Source organism: Oryzias melastigma, linkage group LG2 (assembly GCF_002922805.2).
Source record: "Oryzias melastigma strain HK-1 linkage group LG2, ASM292280v2, whole genome shotgun sequence".
Lineage (NCBI taxonomy): Eukaryota > Metazoa > Chordata > Actinopteri > Beloniformes > Adrianichthyidae > Oryzias > Oryzias melastigma.
Window position 1 is genome coordinate 15,030,776 of NC_050513.1, and position 14,976 is coordinate 15,045,751.

At 39.8% G+C, this 14,976-nt stretch overlaps 1 protein-coding gene across 1 annotated transcript in view; it reads right to left on the reverse strand.

Moving 5' to 3' along the window:
* LOC112156627 (receptor-type tyrosine-protein phosphatase-like N) overlaps window positions 1-14,976 on the reverse strand; it is a 32,407-nt gene that overhangs the window by 2,466 nt on the left and 14,965 nt on the right. Inside the window, 15 exon segments of the mRNA XM_036216446.1 lie at window positions 516-635; window positions 760-837; window positions 964-1,049; window positions 1,157-1,304; window positions 4,745-5,044; window positions 5,149-5,355; window positions 5,545-5,609; window positions 6,061-6,196; window positions 6,662-6,799; window positions 6,894-6,925; window positions 7,001-7,141; window positions 9,465-9,855; window positions 9,927-10,023; window positions 10,095-10,194; window positions 10,267-10,377. Of these exon segments, the coding sequence (XP_036072339.1) occupies window positions 516-635; window positions 760-837; window positions 964-1,049; window positions 1,157-1,304; window positions 4,745-5,044; window positions 5,149-5,355; window positions 5,545-5,609; window positions 6,061-6,196; window positions 6,662-6,799; window positions 6,894-6,925; window positions 7,001-7,141; window positions 9,465-9,855; window positions 9,927-10,023; window positions 10,095-10,194; window positions 10,267-10,377 (2,150 nt within the window).

Consider the following 14,976-nt stretch of genomic DNA (forward strand, 5'->3'; position numbering starts at 1 on the left):
GAGAGAAACTTTTCCAGTCACACTGGATTTGTTCTCTAAATGACAACATTGGTGTATTACAATGACCAGGATAATTGAAAAAAAAAAAAATACAAGAAAAACTATACCCCATACATGCAATAACATAATAAGATAAGCCCCTCACAATAAAAACAGAAACAAACAGATCAAATAGAATAGAATGGATGATAAGAAAACCCAAAGCAAGTTTTGCACTAAAAGTTATGAAATATTAATTAAAAACATTTGGGTGCAAAATTGTGTATCAAGATTAGGTGTTAACTGGCTTTATACAAGGCTTTGAACAAATGTTGCTAATATCTCATGAAATGCTCCATTAACACAGTGATAACTTTATTGGGGATGTGGTAAATTTAAAAAGAAATGGATTGGGACTTCAAACTGACAAAGCAATTCATCATGATTGACCTGATGTCCTCACTTCAACAAATGTCCCCAAAACACTGTTGGATATGTCAGTCCCCACATGTGTAGGTATACAAGTTTACACACACCTCATAGATGTGATAGAGGGACGAGCCTTCATCAGGCCAGTAGCGATCGCACTGCTTCTCTCCATCCTCAACCAGAGCAGTCATCATCACGATGACGGTGCAGCCGTTCTCCCACACCATCTTCACTCAAAAACAGAAACATTTAGAATCCAGACATGCAGCCTCTCAGGCGCCCCAGTGAAAGACTGGCCAAGCTTTATACAGTATTACTGCTGTAGTGATTTTTCATTTGGGTCACACTAACCTGCCAGAAGTCTGAGATGGTATGAGACAGAGGTCCCTGCGTGGCGATGTACGCCGGCATGCGCGGGTCGTGTTCAATCTGCAGGAGCATGAACAGCGAGGACAAAGCTGTGAGGATTCTCTTTATCAGCAGATTTATTTGTGAATTACTTTGCTAAATTAAATTATATCATCATATTTAGTGTTTGCTTTAGTAGGTAAGTGCAGACTCACAATGGTGTAATTAATGTAGTCTGTAGTCTGACCGTGAGGGGTTGATCTCCGCTTTCAGCTTCACTCTGGAGTGATCATCTATAGGACAGATGACATGTTTTATTCAGTCAAGCAATAAAACTGTTGAATAAGCAGCAATAAAGACATTTCAGATCTGAGTTAGAGACCAGCAGTGTTAGACCTACAGGGTACTGAATCAGGGATGCGGTTCTTCTTGGCGTTCGCTTCACTTTGAGCCACAGAGACGGCGCTGGGTTCAGCCTGGTAGGAGCACAGAGCTTCCCACTCCTTCATCAGACGGTCTTTGTTCCTCAGGTGATCCTCCATGTAAGCCTTCATTAGCAAGGAGCGTTACTGAAAATTAGAGCTGTCAACTTTGTTGTGTTTTTATAAGGTATATTTTTTAACATACTATTGAATGGTTGAAAGCAACAATTTTAGGGGTATTTTTTCTCAGAAGAAAAATGTCATAACGCCACATGTACTTCATACACATTCACTGGACAATGTATTAAATAGATCGGTAGTACTGATTGGATCCATCTACTGTAGACCAAGTTTTCTGTTGTTTTTATCTTATTTTATGTGGCTTTTACCATTGTAAAATTATTAAAATTTAGAGAGTAAGTGAACTTCAACAAGCTGAAGTTCAGGTTAGGGGCCTGTTCCAGCAAACATTTAAACATGGGCCTCATAGGGTTTACCTTTGGGCTGAATTGGTGGGCCCCACATGGGTTTGTCCACGGGTTCCATGGTGGCTCCACCTGTGTTTCCTCACACTGGCTTGAGTGGGCACTCAGTAATCTGGCTCTCTGGGCAGCGGAGTTTGCTAACTCACTACGCTATACGCCGGGCAGCTTGTTAGCTCGCTACGATCTCCACCGGCGGCCGGTTAGCATAAAGACCCAGACCTCTGAGTCCCCACCTAAGCCAGTTTGGGCAAACCCAGATTGAAAACAAACCATTGAAAAGTTTGCCGGGGTGGTTTTAAGACTTTTTCATCATACAGTTTTCAGTTTGACGCCACATTGTGATCATTCTACTATGGGTCTTTTCAAAGTTTCATTTAATTCAGAGTTGAATACTTTATGCTTTTGTCAAATTTTTGTTAAGATTTCTCATCATGAGTTGATTACCCATTTCTCATAGTATGATAAAAAAAATTGAAAAATGAAGAAATATACTTTGACAATTTCATGAACAAACAGCTAAAAAAGTATTTTGCAATTAGTTACAAGTTAGCCATTGATGCTAAGACTTTAAAATACCCCTTTAATGCTTTCGAGAACTAGTCCTCTCCTTAATTCCATCAGTGGGTGTGCCTGGTCGGGCCTTGTTTACATCACTCCTTGGGGCCTCTGTTTCTCTTGGGTTCCCCTCTGCTCGGCGGGGGTGGGCGGCCCCTGCCCTGCTCCCCCCCTGGGCCTTCGCGGTGGGGGCGGGCGGTTGTCTGGAGTGTGGGGTGGGTTGCCCTTGGGGGGCCCTGGCTCGTACCTGGGGTGGGGCGGGGGGGTCCTCTGCGCCGCTGGGTGGTGATGGGCTGCTCCTCGGGGGTTGGGGGGCTCTCCGGGGGTGGGGTCCCGCGTTGGCCCTCCTGGCGGGGTGGGGGGGCTGCTCCTCTGGCTGGGCTGGGGCCTGCACTCTCCGTGTTCCTGTGCCTTCCTGCTCTTGGGTGTGGGGGGCCTCTGCGGTGGTCCCACGTGCCCCGGTCTGGGTGCTCGGCGGGATTGCCCGGCGGGCGGTTTCTCTCCGCGACTCCATGGCGGGTACTGGGTGATCTTGGCTGCAGCTGCTGACCTGGCGGGGGGTCTTGGCGTGGGGATGGCCGGGCGCTCTCCCCCTGAGTACATTCCATCACCATCCACCTCAGTGAAACATAAACACTCACCTGAGCACAGGTATCAGCTCACCTTAGCACTAACCGTTTGTGTGACAGAATAAAAGTCTTTATCTGAATGGGTTTGTATGATGGAGTGTGTGAGCTGCAGTTGAATTGCGTAAATGTGTAGTATATGTATAGTATATGTGAGTATGTTTAGTTTAAATGCGGAGACTATTTTGGCCAACAAGTGTGTGTGTAACTATAGAGTGTGTGTGTAGACAGGCCCCGCCCATTCTAGTTTATCACTTAGTCCTGGTTGTTTTATGATGTTGCCTCCTTCTGTTGCCATCTTCTTCTTCCTCTCCCCCCACCCCTCCCCCACCCTCTTCCTTTTTTCCGTCCGGTCCAACAACAAAGAAAAATAAATAAATAAATAAAATAAAACATAATCAATATAAATAAAGTTTAGCATGAAATACAACAGGGGTTTATACTCAATAAATCCCTGTTGTGACAGTAAAATCTGCCCAACACAAGAAGCTCTCAGCCCACATCTGTTGGCTCAGCTGTTGGACAGGACAAGTTAAAAAAATAAAAATGAATAAATAAATACCCCTTTAATATTACAGCTGTCACTGGCAACAGCAAGAAACATCTTTGAACAATCCTAACTCTTTGACCATTTAAGCAGACAATAACTCCTCATGCTTGACCATACCTTAGGCACTCTAAGTTGGTCTACTTTAAGAAGAATAAAATGACAAGAGTCCACTGTGGCAATATAAAAATATTAACAACTTTTGTTCTTTGACATCAACCCAGTCTCAATTTCAGCTTAAACTGGCCTACACCTATGGGTCAGAGAAAGATAAAGGTATGTATTAAGTAGATCCATAATAACTTTCATAAATGTTTATACATAAAAAGCTTGTAAGAATGTGTTTTTTTTTCAATTATTTCATTTGATCTTTTATCCTTTGATAGTTTTCTTTTGATCTTTTTTATTCCCTTTGATTCCTTTCATTACATTTTTGTGTAGTCTTCTTTTCTTTTCTTTGATAGTTTTCATTTGAACTTTTAATTAGTTAATCTTTTCCTTTGATTTCTATTCATTTGATCATTTTTCTTTTCATCTTTTTTCTTAGATATTTTTTCTTTGATCTTTATTCCTTTGATTTTTTTTTCAGATTTAAAACAAAACTTTTCATAATATTATTTTGTTCCAACATAATTTATTTTATCACTTTTGTTTAATCTTTTATCTATGTGTCTTTTCCTATGATCTTTGTTCATTTGATTGTTCCTTTTATGTTTTTCTTTGGTCTTTATTCCGATTTGAAACAAATATTTTCTGATATTATTTTGTTTGAACATAATTTATTTTATTATTTTTGTTTTATCTTTAATCCATGTGTCTTATGGACCTATGATCTTTATTCATTTGATTGTTCTTTTCTTTTTATGTTTTTTTTTTTTTGGTCTTTATTCCTTTGATGAATTTAAGAGGTCTTTATTGTTTTGTACAGGTTAAAGCTCGTACCAATGCTAAGATGAGATGTGTTTCATGTTGGAGTAAACTTATGGAATCAATTGAGTGATGAGTTAAAATTAAGTTCTTTACTTTTGCAGTTTAAAAAAAGTTTAAAACGTAAATGTTTGAATGACTACAACATGCATATGTTATTTGTATTTGTAAATTGTTTTTTCTTTCATATTTAATTCTTTGTTGATCAGCATAGATATTGTTTAGTGTTCAAGGAGAGGCATTGAATAAGCTTAATAAGCTTCTGCCTATTCCTTTTTTTTTTATTGGTTGTTTGTTTTTTTACTGTATAATGTGTTAATTGTACAAATGGGAACTACACCAATAAACCTGAAACTTGAAACTTGATGTTTTTTCTTTTGATTTTTTGTAATCTTAAGGTTTATTCACTGTAAACGGGGTACTGACCAGAATCATGTGACCAGTGGAGATGTCCATGTTAGCCTGTGCTGGCTCCTCGCACCAGGATGGCGTGCTGCTGTGGGAACTGGGGCTGGGTTGAGCTCCGTTGCTGAACTGGGACGAAACGCTGCTTACCCTGGAGTCAGCACCTCCTCCCACGGCACCTCCTGCCCCAACTCCACTTCCTCCTCCTGCCCCTCCTCCTCCTCCACCACCTCCCCCGCTGGCTCCCCCCACGGCGCCCAGAGCGTCAGCCTCCAGGCGCCCAAAGGCACTCTTGGAGGCCATGTGCTGGCGACACAGGTCCTGGTGAGTCAGTTTGTATGTGTCACGTCGTTACAGTGTTGCTAATATATATTTTTCTTCTGACTTTTCAGTACTCCAGTTTCTAACATCCAGTTTTTCCTCACCTGGTATTCCTGATGGGTGAAGCTACCGCCCTCCGGTCCCAGACCCAGCTTTTTCGCTGCCAGCCGGTGGGCGTGGTGACGGAGACAGGCGATGGTCATTCCTGCCACCACGATACCGCCGATGCAGGCCATGGGCACAAGGGTGGTAAAGAGCCAGCGGGAACCAGGCTGGACTCTGGTTGCTAAGGGCAACGCCTTCCCTTCAGTCTTCAGTGACATCAGAGCAGAAAGAGGCAAGTTAGACTAACAAATTCAAGTTTACTGAAAATCAGGGAAAACTTAAAGTTAGGTGAAGAAGAGCTCAGTAAATATGAAGAACTCACACAATTAGGAAAAAAGTAGATAAGCTTTAGGATTAAAGTCAAATTGGTCTGAGATAAAAATCTGATCACCAACCTCGCCAACGCCACTCTGCAGAACATTTAAGCTTGTGTCAGACGCCAAGAAGTTCTTCCCAGCATCTATAAAACATCAACATTAATTAAAGTGAATGTTTTGTAAAGAAGCAAACACTAAATAACTGCAGAATAGTTTTTGACCTATTTTTAAAACTTTAAAACAGCTTTGTTAAAAACTTAGTTGGTTTTAAAAGTCTTTGTGTTTAAATCTTTAATCCTTAAACATTAAATCTTCACTTCTTTAGATTTTTTAAAATCTTTTTCTGTCTTTTTTCATTTGTGATGTGCTATGGTTTTTACTTCCTTTTTTCTCCCTGAAACCACCTGTTTCTTTCTTGGCTCTTTTTACTATTTCTTCCATTTTAACCATTTTTTCCCCAAATTCTCCTGTTCAAATGTTTTATTTTCCTATTTTCTTTTCCTGATCCTCAACTTTCCTGTCTCGACATTAAAGTGGTTTTTGAGTGTTGCAGTTATCTTTCTTTCCCTGTTGAAGCATCAAACTCACTCTTACTTGCTTTGTCGGCTGTGTCTGCTGTCGTCAGGTTCTTGGAGTTTGGTCGGACATCGAAGGCAACGGCTTTTCCGGCCGCACTGCAGACCAGGAAAAAGCAGAACAGACAGACGGTGAGCCGGGATGCAGAATTTATCTCTAATCACTGAATATAATGGAATGTAGCTGTTTTTTGTTTGTTTTTTACAAAATACCTTTTAGGTTTGAAGTATGTTAAAATGTACAGAAATCTAAAATCTTATTTGATTTAACCTATACAGGGCGTTATGAAAATTGAGCATAATAATTATCGTGGTTGGTATATCATGAAGCATTTATAAGGCTAATAAAGGTTGCACGCACTTGCGTGTTTTCTATGTCTATGGTGTCTTCACGCCTCACTGTTATCGTTAGTATGGTGTATGTATTGGCCCTTTACTGAAAAATTACAGTATTTTTGTTAATTGATCCAATGTTTCACTTTTTACAGTGTAGGGATTTTATTTTAATGTTTTCTTATCAAGAAAGTTTTAATTTCTATCATCATAACTCATATTTTACTCATTTTCTTTAGTTTTTACTTCTCTGAAGATGTGATTCTTCAAGCTGTGGAGCAGATTTACCTTTGGTTGGTGACGGTGTAACCTCCTCCTCCCTGCTTCTCCTCCTTAGAGGGTACGAACTGCTTCTGGTTTGGTTCACCCGTGGAGGCTGACGTTGCCTGGGCGACGGTTTTGTAGGACATGGAGCCTTCTGTGACCTGATGGATTAGACATACATTGATGTTCAGCATGAAATCCTCTTAAACATCATTTTTTTATGATGTGCATATGAAAACGTCTGCAGACTCTAACCTTCTTCCCTGTAGCGTCATTCCCATTTTTAACTGAAACACAAACAATGTCAAGTTAACGCCGCAAACAGCGACGAGGAAGTGACGAAGAGCAGCAGTGGCACCGACTTTTGTTTGGTTTTTGGCCGTAGGAGCTGTCCAGCTGCAGCTGCTTCAGAGCCGCGGGGCCTTCGTCCTTCTCTGCAGACAGATCTTTCAGGTCGAGACCATAGCGGTCCAGCAGCAGAGCCAGCCTCTGCAGGGAGCGCTCTGAGAGGAGAGAAGGCAGAATAAGTCTTCAACAATCCACAAAAAACAATGGCAAACACCAGAAATTATTCTTTTATCTTTGGGAATTTATAGTGAAGGAATAAATGTGTAAACATGTGATTGGATGATGCTTTAAACAAATAAAATCAAATTAAGACATAAGGAAAAAAATCAGTATATAAGTTAGATCCAAAATACAAATTATACAATTAATTAATTATACAATTTAACATTTTAGTTATTTTTACTGTTCTTTGAACTTTTAATGTACATCACCTTGTTTGGCCGAGGTCATTTGAAGGCGCTATATAAATTAATTAAACTGAGGTTGTGTCCGAATTCCCTACCTATCCCCTAAATACAACAAAACTATAGTGTGCTGGATTTTAAAGGTAATTCAGACACGATGCTCACTACTTTTCTTTCGTTTTTCTAAAAACTGGATATGTCCTCACCAATTTTGCGAAGTGAAAATTAAATAAAAACGAACATTTCACAATGTTTATTTATGACTCCACTGTGTTCTCATGGTGAAAATGTGTTTGGTTTCTTCAAATATTACATTTAAACATGTTTTTTTTGTTCAAAATTGTTCAACCGCAATGCATTGTGGTCTATATTCAGTAATCTAGAGACCATCGATGTACGCTAGTTCTTCGCAAAGACTTCTGGGAAATTTGTAGTGCACTCGATTTTGGAATTAGTAGTTTCGGACAGCACTAGAAATGGCGAACGAACTATATAGTGATTAGGGGAAGAATTCGGACACAACCATAGACTTAAACTTAAACTATAGGTTAAATAAAAATGACAAAAAGTTTAGTCTAGAAACAACACACAATTTGTTCTCTCCTCTCAAGGCTTTCTGTTTTTATAAGCTGGTCTTTGAAATCCCTCGATAGAATATTCTCCACACTACGGAACAGGAAAAGCGGACTCTTTGTGTCTGAACTGTACTTTTGCAGCTAGATCATTGATTGTGTTTGAGGTCTGATTATTTCACGATACAGACGCTAGAGCCAGATGTTATCAATAAGCAGTGATTGGTCCGAGTCAGTATCGGTCCTCGTTTCTATGGCAAACATTCTCACCAATCAAGAGTGAGATTGCTACCACCTGAAGGTGGGCTACATCAAATCTGTCAATCAAATGTTTCAAACATTATTATTTGGGCATCTGATTGGTCAGTTTATGATTTGAATAACTTGCACTACAAAAAAATAAATAAAAAGTTAGGTTTAGTAGCATGTTAGAAAAATGTATTAGAGCAAGAATTGTTATTCTGATAGATAGAATAACTGAGTAATAGATCTTTATTTCTCTATAGAAGTCTAAGAGAATTTGGCTTCTTGGAGTCAAAGGTTACTTCCTATTCTCAGTTGAATTCTCATGAACAGCCAATGTCAATCCATGGGCCCAGTGGGGGTTCGACATGTTTGTTCCAGTTGTTTACCTATTGCATGTTTGATCACCATGTTTCTGGAAAGTAGGATCAAACGACTTTTGATCTAGTGGTTTCAAAGCAGCAAACAACAAAAGGTGAGCTGATGGAGCTTTGTAGAAAGAGACATCATAGTTAAGACTGCTTTTACTCCAGCTACGTGCGATGCGTTCAAGAACGTGCTATATGCGGTTTCATAGACGTGCTTTCAGCCGGTAGTATTCACATCGGACCAGCGCCACTATAAGTAAGTAGCTGCAGGGAGAGGATTTTTTTACTCAAATTGGAAGAAAATTAAATCAAGTTGTCTAAGATTTGGACCAAAAGACTTTGTAAGACTAATCAAGGATTCGAGGATTGGAAAACAAGTGTGCTGTCGTCAAGAATTGTTACTTCATCTGACTTCCTTAAGCTGAGGGTACTTTTCCCTTAGAACTTCAAAATATCTTCATTCAGAGAGCGAAGCATATGATGTATGTGGAGAATGGAATAAGCTCTCCTTGGGCTCCTCCACCACTCCTCCCTCCAATATTTGTACTCCTTGCGTCATACAATATCAGATCTGGCAGGACTTGGTGTTCTGGGGCCCAAATACCCCTCTCCCTTCTTTCTAAATCACCTGTATCTATTTTGAATTGTGCTTTTCTGTAAAAGTGATCACATTTTCTCCAGCTATACCCTGCCCTAAAGAGAGTAAATGTATGCTTTTTTGCCACCAGTGTTCTCTTCATGTATTTCTCTTTTCTCCCTATCTATAAAAGAGCTATTTTGTTTACTCATACTTGTATTTAATAAAGATAGTTCATTCATTCAATCATTCATGAAACAGGAAAACAACTAAGAATTCCAGGATTAGGATGGATTGTGTTTTTATCGTCTCACCGTCTAGTCCGGACAGGATGTCATGCTCATTCTGAACCTTCTTCTCCATCTGCTCCCGGGGAGCCTGCTTGCTGAGCTGTGCGACCTGGGAAATATAATCCTCGCCATAATCTAGCGGGAAGTCCAGATCTGCAAAAAAGGGCGAGGAGGAAGAGAGCGAGGAAGCCGCTCCAACCGGCGCTCTGTGCAGCGACAGGGACTGAGAGGGTGAGGAGGAGGAAGATGAAGACGAGGAAGAGGGCTCGGTGAGGTAGGACACCAGCAGGTCCTGCAGAAGCTGCCGGTCCCGATCCAGGGAGTTCCCTGCTGGTCCGGAGCGAGCGAAGGACGGGTTCTCATCCAGAGAATTAAGCGAGCGTTCTTCGTCGTCCTGGTAACCGAACTGCGGCTGCTACACAAACAAGCACTTCCATGTACCACCAGGGGGCGCAGCTGAGTATGCGAGGGTGCAATGGTTCCTACCTTGTGGTAGGAGTAGGAGTCCATGTGGGGGGAGCTCAGGACCATGTAGTCCAGGTACTGCTTCATCATCTCTGGGTCTGCTGGGTCTGCAGGAGCTCTGGAAAAAGTTCAGAACATTTGAACCCTTCACAGAGTCCTGATTGAAATGACTAAAGTGTCTTTTCTTACTGTTTGGGTGACTTGTCGGGGAGTTTGGGGCGAAGGGTGGGAACATTTCTCAGCTCTCGGCTGATGACCTTTTGGGTCACATCATCCTTCCAGGTCAGACCTGCAGGCGGGTGGACACTCGGATCAGGTTCTAACTTCATTTTGTGTTTTGTCACCACTATGCCGGACTCACCCTGCACCATCAGGTCCTTGAGGACCTCCTGCAGCCTGCGGAGAACCGGGATTGACACTTGGTACCGGGCAGCCTCCTGGAGAGGATCCTGGCACTGTCCGAAGAGCCCGTCTGCAGACAGAGAGAAGCAGGCTGCTCTGAGCGCACTAACACACCGTGTGAAGACACAATATTCACTTGAGTGTTCGATTGTGAGAGAGTAAGTCGAGATGACTCATCACCCCCCTCCCCCTCCCCTCAGCCTCTCATCAAACACTCACAAACACGAGAGGGAGACACACCGTCGTCAGGCGAGTGATGTCATGGTTGTCACGGAAACGGTGAGTGAAGAACCGATTGGTTTAGAGCGGCTGACGGAGGAAGACCTTGTTTACGTCTCTTTTCATCCACCCCCCCACCCCCACTACCGTCACCACTACAGTCCTTACCAAAAACATGAAGAATAAAACGATAAGAAAAATGAAAAATTGCAATAAAAATCACAAAATAAAACTCAAACATTTAACACTTCAATCAGCAGGTCAACTATAAGTTTTATGGATTCACCACAAGGAGAAACTGCAGTTAATTATTAGACATAATGAGATATCATTCTAGAATGATTCATATTTCTTTTTTTTTTCATTTAAAAAGGTAGAATTTGTACTCGGATATTAAAACATTGAGGCCTTCTTTAAACATCTGAATACGTTTATTTAAAAAAAATAAAGTGAAGTGTTTGGATCCACAACTATGACTCATTTTCAGTGCAGATTGCAAAGATATACCAGAATTTTATTGCTCTACGTTTGTGGATCACAGGTAAAATTCTATTATAAAATCTGTTCATTAGTTCTAGGAAAAAAATTGTTTTGTTACTGAGTTTTCTTTGGAAAAACATTTAGAAAATCTTATTGAAAATGCTATAAAGTCAAAGAAAAATCTAATTAAAAATGTTTTTTTTTTTGGACAGAAAATCAAAAGAGATGACATGGGCAACTGATCAGGGACTTTTATTGAAATGCTTAATATTTGAGATTATAAAAGCTTCAAAATGAAAAATACTTTTCATTCATTCATTCATCTTCCAGACCGCTTCTTCCCTTTCGGGGTCGCGGGGATGCCAGAGCCTATCCCGGCTACTGAAGGGCGAAGGCGGGGTACACTCTAGACAGGTCGCCAGTCTGTTGCAGGGCCTCAATCACACACACATCCACTCGCAGATACACCTAGGGACAATTTAGAGTCACCAATGAACCTATGAAGCATGTTTTTGGACGGTGGGAGGAAGCCGGAGTCCCTGGTGAAAACCCACGCATGCACGGGGAGAACATGCAAACTCCACACAGAAAGGTCCCAGCCGGGATTTGAACCGGGACCTTCTCGCTGTGAGGCAAGAGCGCTAACCACTGCGCCACCGTGCAGCCCATGAAAAATACTTTTAGGTACAAATTCAACACAAAATTAAAATGTGTGGGACTTTTTTCAACGTCATCTTTTTTTTTTTTTAGCAAGATCAGTTCAGACTTTGACTAATTAATACTCAAATAAGCTGCAAAAAAGTTCTTTGTCCCCAATAATACTGGTCTAATTTCATGAAATGTGTAAATGTTTGAAAGGACAATAAAGGAGGACAGGTTCATTAAATTAGAAACTTTTTTAATAAGAATATGGAAAATGATCAGAATTTTTCCAGAGAAATGTCACTTAAATTTCTTAAAAGCTTTTCAACTGACACTTCTCACTCCAACTATAAGGCATGGTGGTGGAAGGTTAATGATGTAACAGACACTATAAATATCTGTTTAAAAATAGAAAGGGGAAGAAATGTGAGGACATGTATTTGTAAGATTTCTGGATGTAAAATACTTCGAAACACATGGACATTAAATAAGGTGTTCCACAAGGATCAAGTTTGGGCCCAATTTGTTTAATATTATATATAACTGACATCTGTGAAGTCTCTAATTTACTGAAACTTGTATTATTTACTGATGATATGACCTTATTTTGCTCAATAAAATATTTCTAAAATTTAACAGAAGTTGAAAAACGAAATGATTAAACTTAAAAATTGGTTTAAAAAAACATAAGCTTTTGTTGAACTTTGCTAAAAAAAAAAAAAAAAAAAGTTTATGGATTTTGTGAAAAAGAAACAAGAATGACGTCATATTGTTTATTGATGGTGTAAAAATTGAGAAGGTAGTTCAGATTCCATAGGGTAATATGGATGAAAATCTGTCTTTGAAACCTCATTTTATATGTTAAAGTGTCCAAAAATGTATTTGTACAAGTATTTGTTTATTTTATCTGGTAAGATATTGAGACTGTTATATTGTTCACCTATTTTGCATTCTTTAATTTATTGCGTAGAAGTGTGGAGTAATACACATAACATCAATATAACACCATTGTGAATATTGCAGAACAAATTATTAAGATAATAAATAAAATTGGGTATAGAGAAAGAACAAATTTACAATTTATTTATCTGAATTTTGAAGGCTTGATAAAACAACAAATTGGAGAGTAATGTTAAAGGTAATTGATTTCAGGTTGCTTATTTTTTTTGTTTTATTGTATTGATTGTGAATGGCCAAATAATAACATTATCTTTTTTTTAATTTAGGCCAATTAGAAATTATTCTATTTCAGGATCTTTTCCCTACGTTTATGAAGCGCAGCTCGCCTCTATTTCTTTGTCACACACTGACAGGATCAGCCCCTCCAATAATTCCGCCTGTAAGAACAAGCTTTTCCTCTCATCAATAATGCAGCTTCACTGTTATTCTGAGACACACAGGAGGACACACTCTACACAAAACATCCTTCTCCTGTCTGAACAGAGAGACGAAGACAGATTTCATTAGAAGTCTCAGGTATACAAACACGGTTCAAAAACACGATTCTCTATGTGGAAAAATCCACATAAAAACTGTGAATATAAAGCTGCTGAATGTTTTAGGGATGTGAGATCCAGGAGCAACACATTATGGTGATTCTAGCCTTCAGATTTGGGGGTCAAAGGTCAAATAGCAACAATTCAATTTGGACAAATTTGATATTTGTATTTATCCTCACACAACTCCCATGGGGAGGTTAATTGAATATACAGAGATCCATAACTCTTTCTTCTCCTTGTGTCGCCATGGCGACCAAAGCAAACCTTATGAGGGCAGCAAATTGTTTATGGTGGTGCTGCTCGCAGTCATGCGAGTCGGACTTCGAAGCTCCATAGACGTGACCTTTGATTCACTTGACCAAAAAAAAAAAAAAAAAAAAAGAGTTAAACACATAATAATGGGTTTAATTCTCAATAAAATGTTATTATAATTTAAATAAAATGAGGCATAGCCTGAATTATCATAGGTGAAAATAACAACTTGTTGTGCGTGTTAACGGAGGGAGAGGGAAGGGTAAAGGGTGGGCTGAGTTTTTCTTTTTTTTTCTTTATTTTTTGGTCTGTTATTGTTTTCAACTGTACAGCGCTTTGAGACGTGCATGAATGAGAAGCTCTTTTATATAAATAAAGTTTTGATTGGTTAAAGTTGCTGCACATGTTTACCAGTGAAAAGATAAAAGATTCAAGGTTCTGTCATTTGTCACGGGCCCAGCTTTTTTTTTTTTTTAACTTGTCCTGTCCAACAGCTGAGCCAACAGATGTGGGCTGAGAGCTTCTTGTGTTGGGCAGATTTTCACGGGCCCAGCTTTGACTGCTACATATAAATGTATAAGAGAGAGACGTGGTTGCTATGGACCTTTCATTTAATGCAGACCATCATTTTGGACCAAAATGTCTGCTCCAGCTTTGCTGTGGACCATTAAAGGCTAATTTGTCCTGGTGCAGTGAGGCCAGACTAAGTCCTGGGTTGTGTCCAAATCCCCCGTAATCCCTTTATGGTGCGTTTGCTATTTTCTAGTGCTGTCCGAGTCGAAAAATTCCAACTCGAGTGGACTACAAATTACCCAGAAGTCTTTGCGAAAAACTAGCGTACATCGATAGTCTCTAGATTAGTGAATATAGACCACAATGCATTGCAGTTGAACAATTTGGAACAGAAAAACGTGTTTAAATGTAATATTTGAATGAACCGTCCACATTTTCACCATCAGAACACAGTGGAGTCATAAATAAATGTCGTGAAAGGTTTGTATTTATTCGATTTTCAATTTGTGAAATCCCATCATATCCGGCGTTTAGAAAAATAAAAGAAAAGTAGTGAGCATCGTGTCCAAATTACTTTTAAAATCCAGGGCACTAGATAGTCCTGCACTATATAGTTTTTTAGTAGTTAGGGGTTAGGGGGGGGATTGGACACAACGAAGGACTGCAGGAAATTTGAGATTTTCAACTGTTATCTAAACTTCAACCCAGATTGTTTTGATTTTTTCAATAGTGTTCACCTTTCAGGTTATCTTTTCAGGTGTCGCCACAGTAAATCAGCTTTCACTGGTTCACACATTTGGTTTAACAGAGAGTTTTACATCTTTCCTGACACAACAATGTATTTAATCCAGGCTAGGGACTTAGACCGAATCCTACGGCTTCTCCCTACATTTAGCCCTCCAAATAGAGAGTTATGGATAAATAGTCGATGACATCATCAAAAGTCGCCGGTCAGCTACGTTAACGCGGAACTGCTAGCGCTCTGAAATAACAACATTGGTTTACTAACTTTAAAAAGGTCGATCTACAACAAGTTATTACTAACATTTAAATGTAAACGTCTA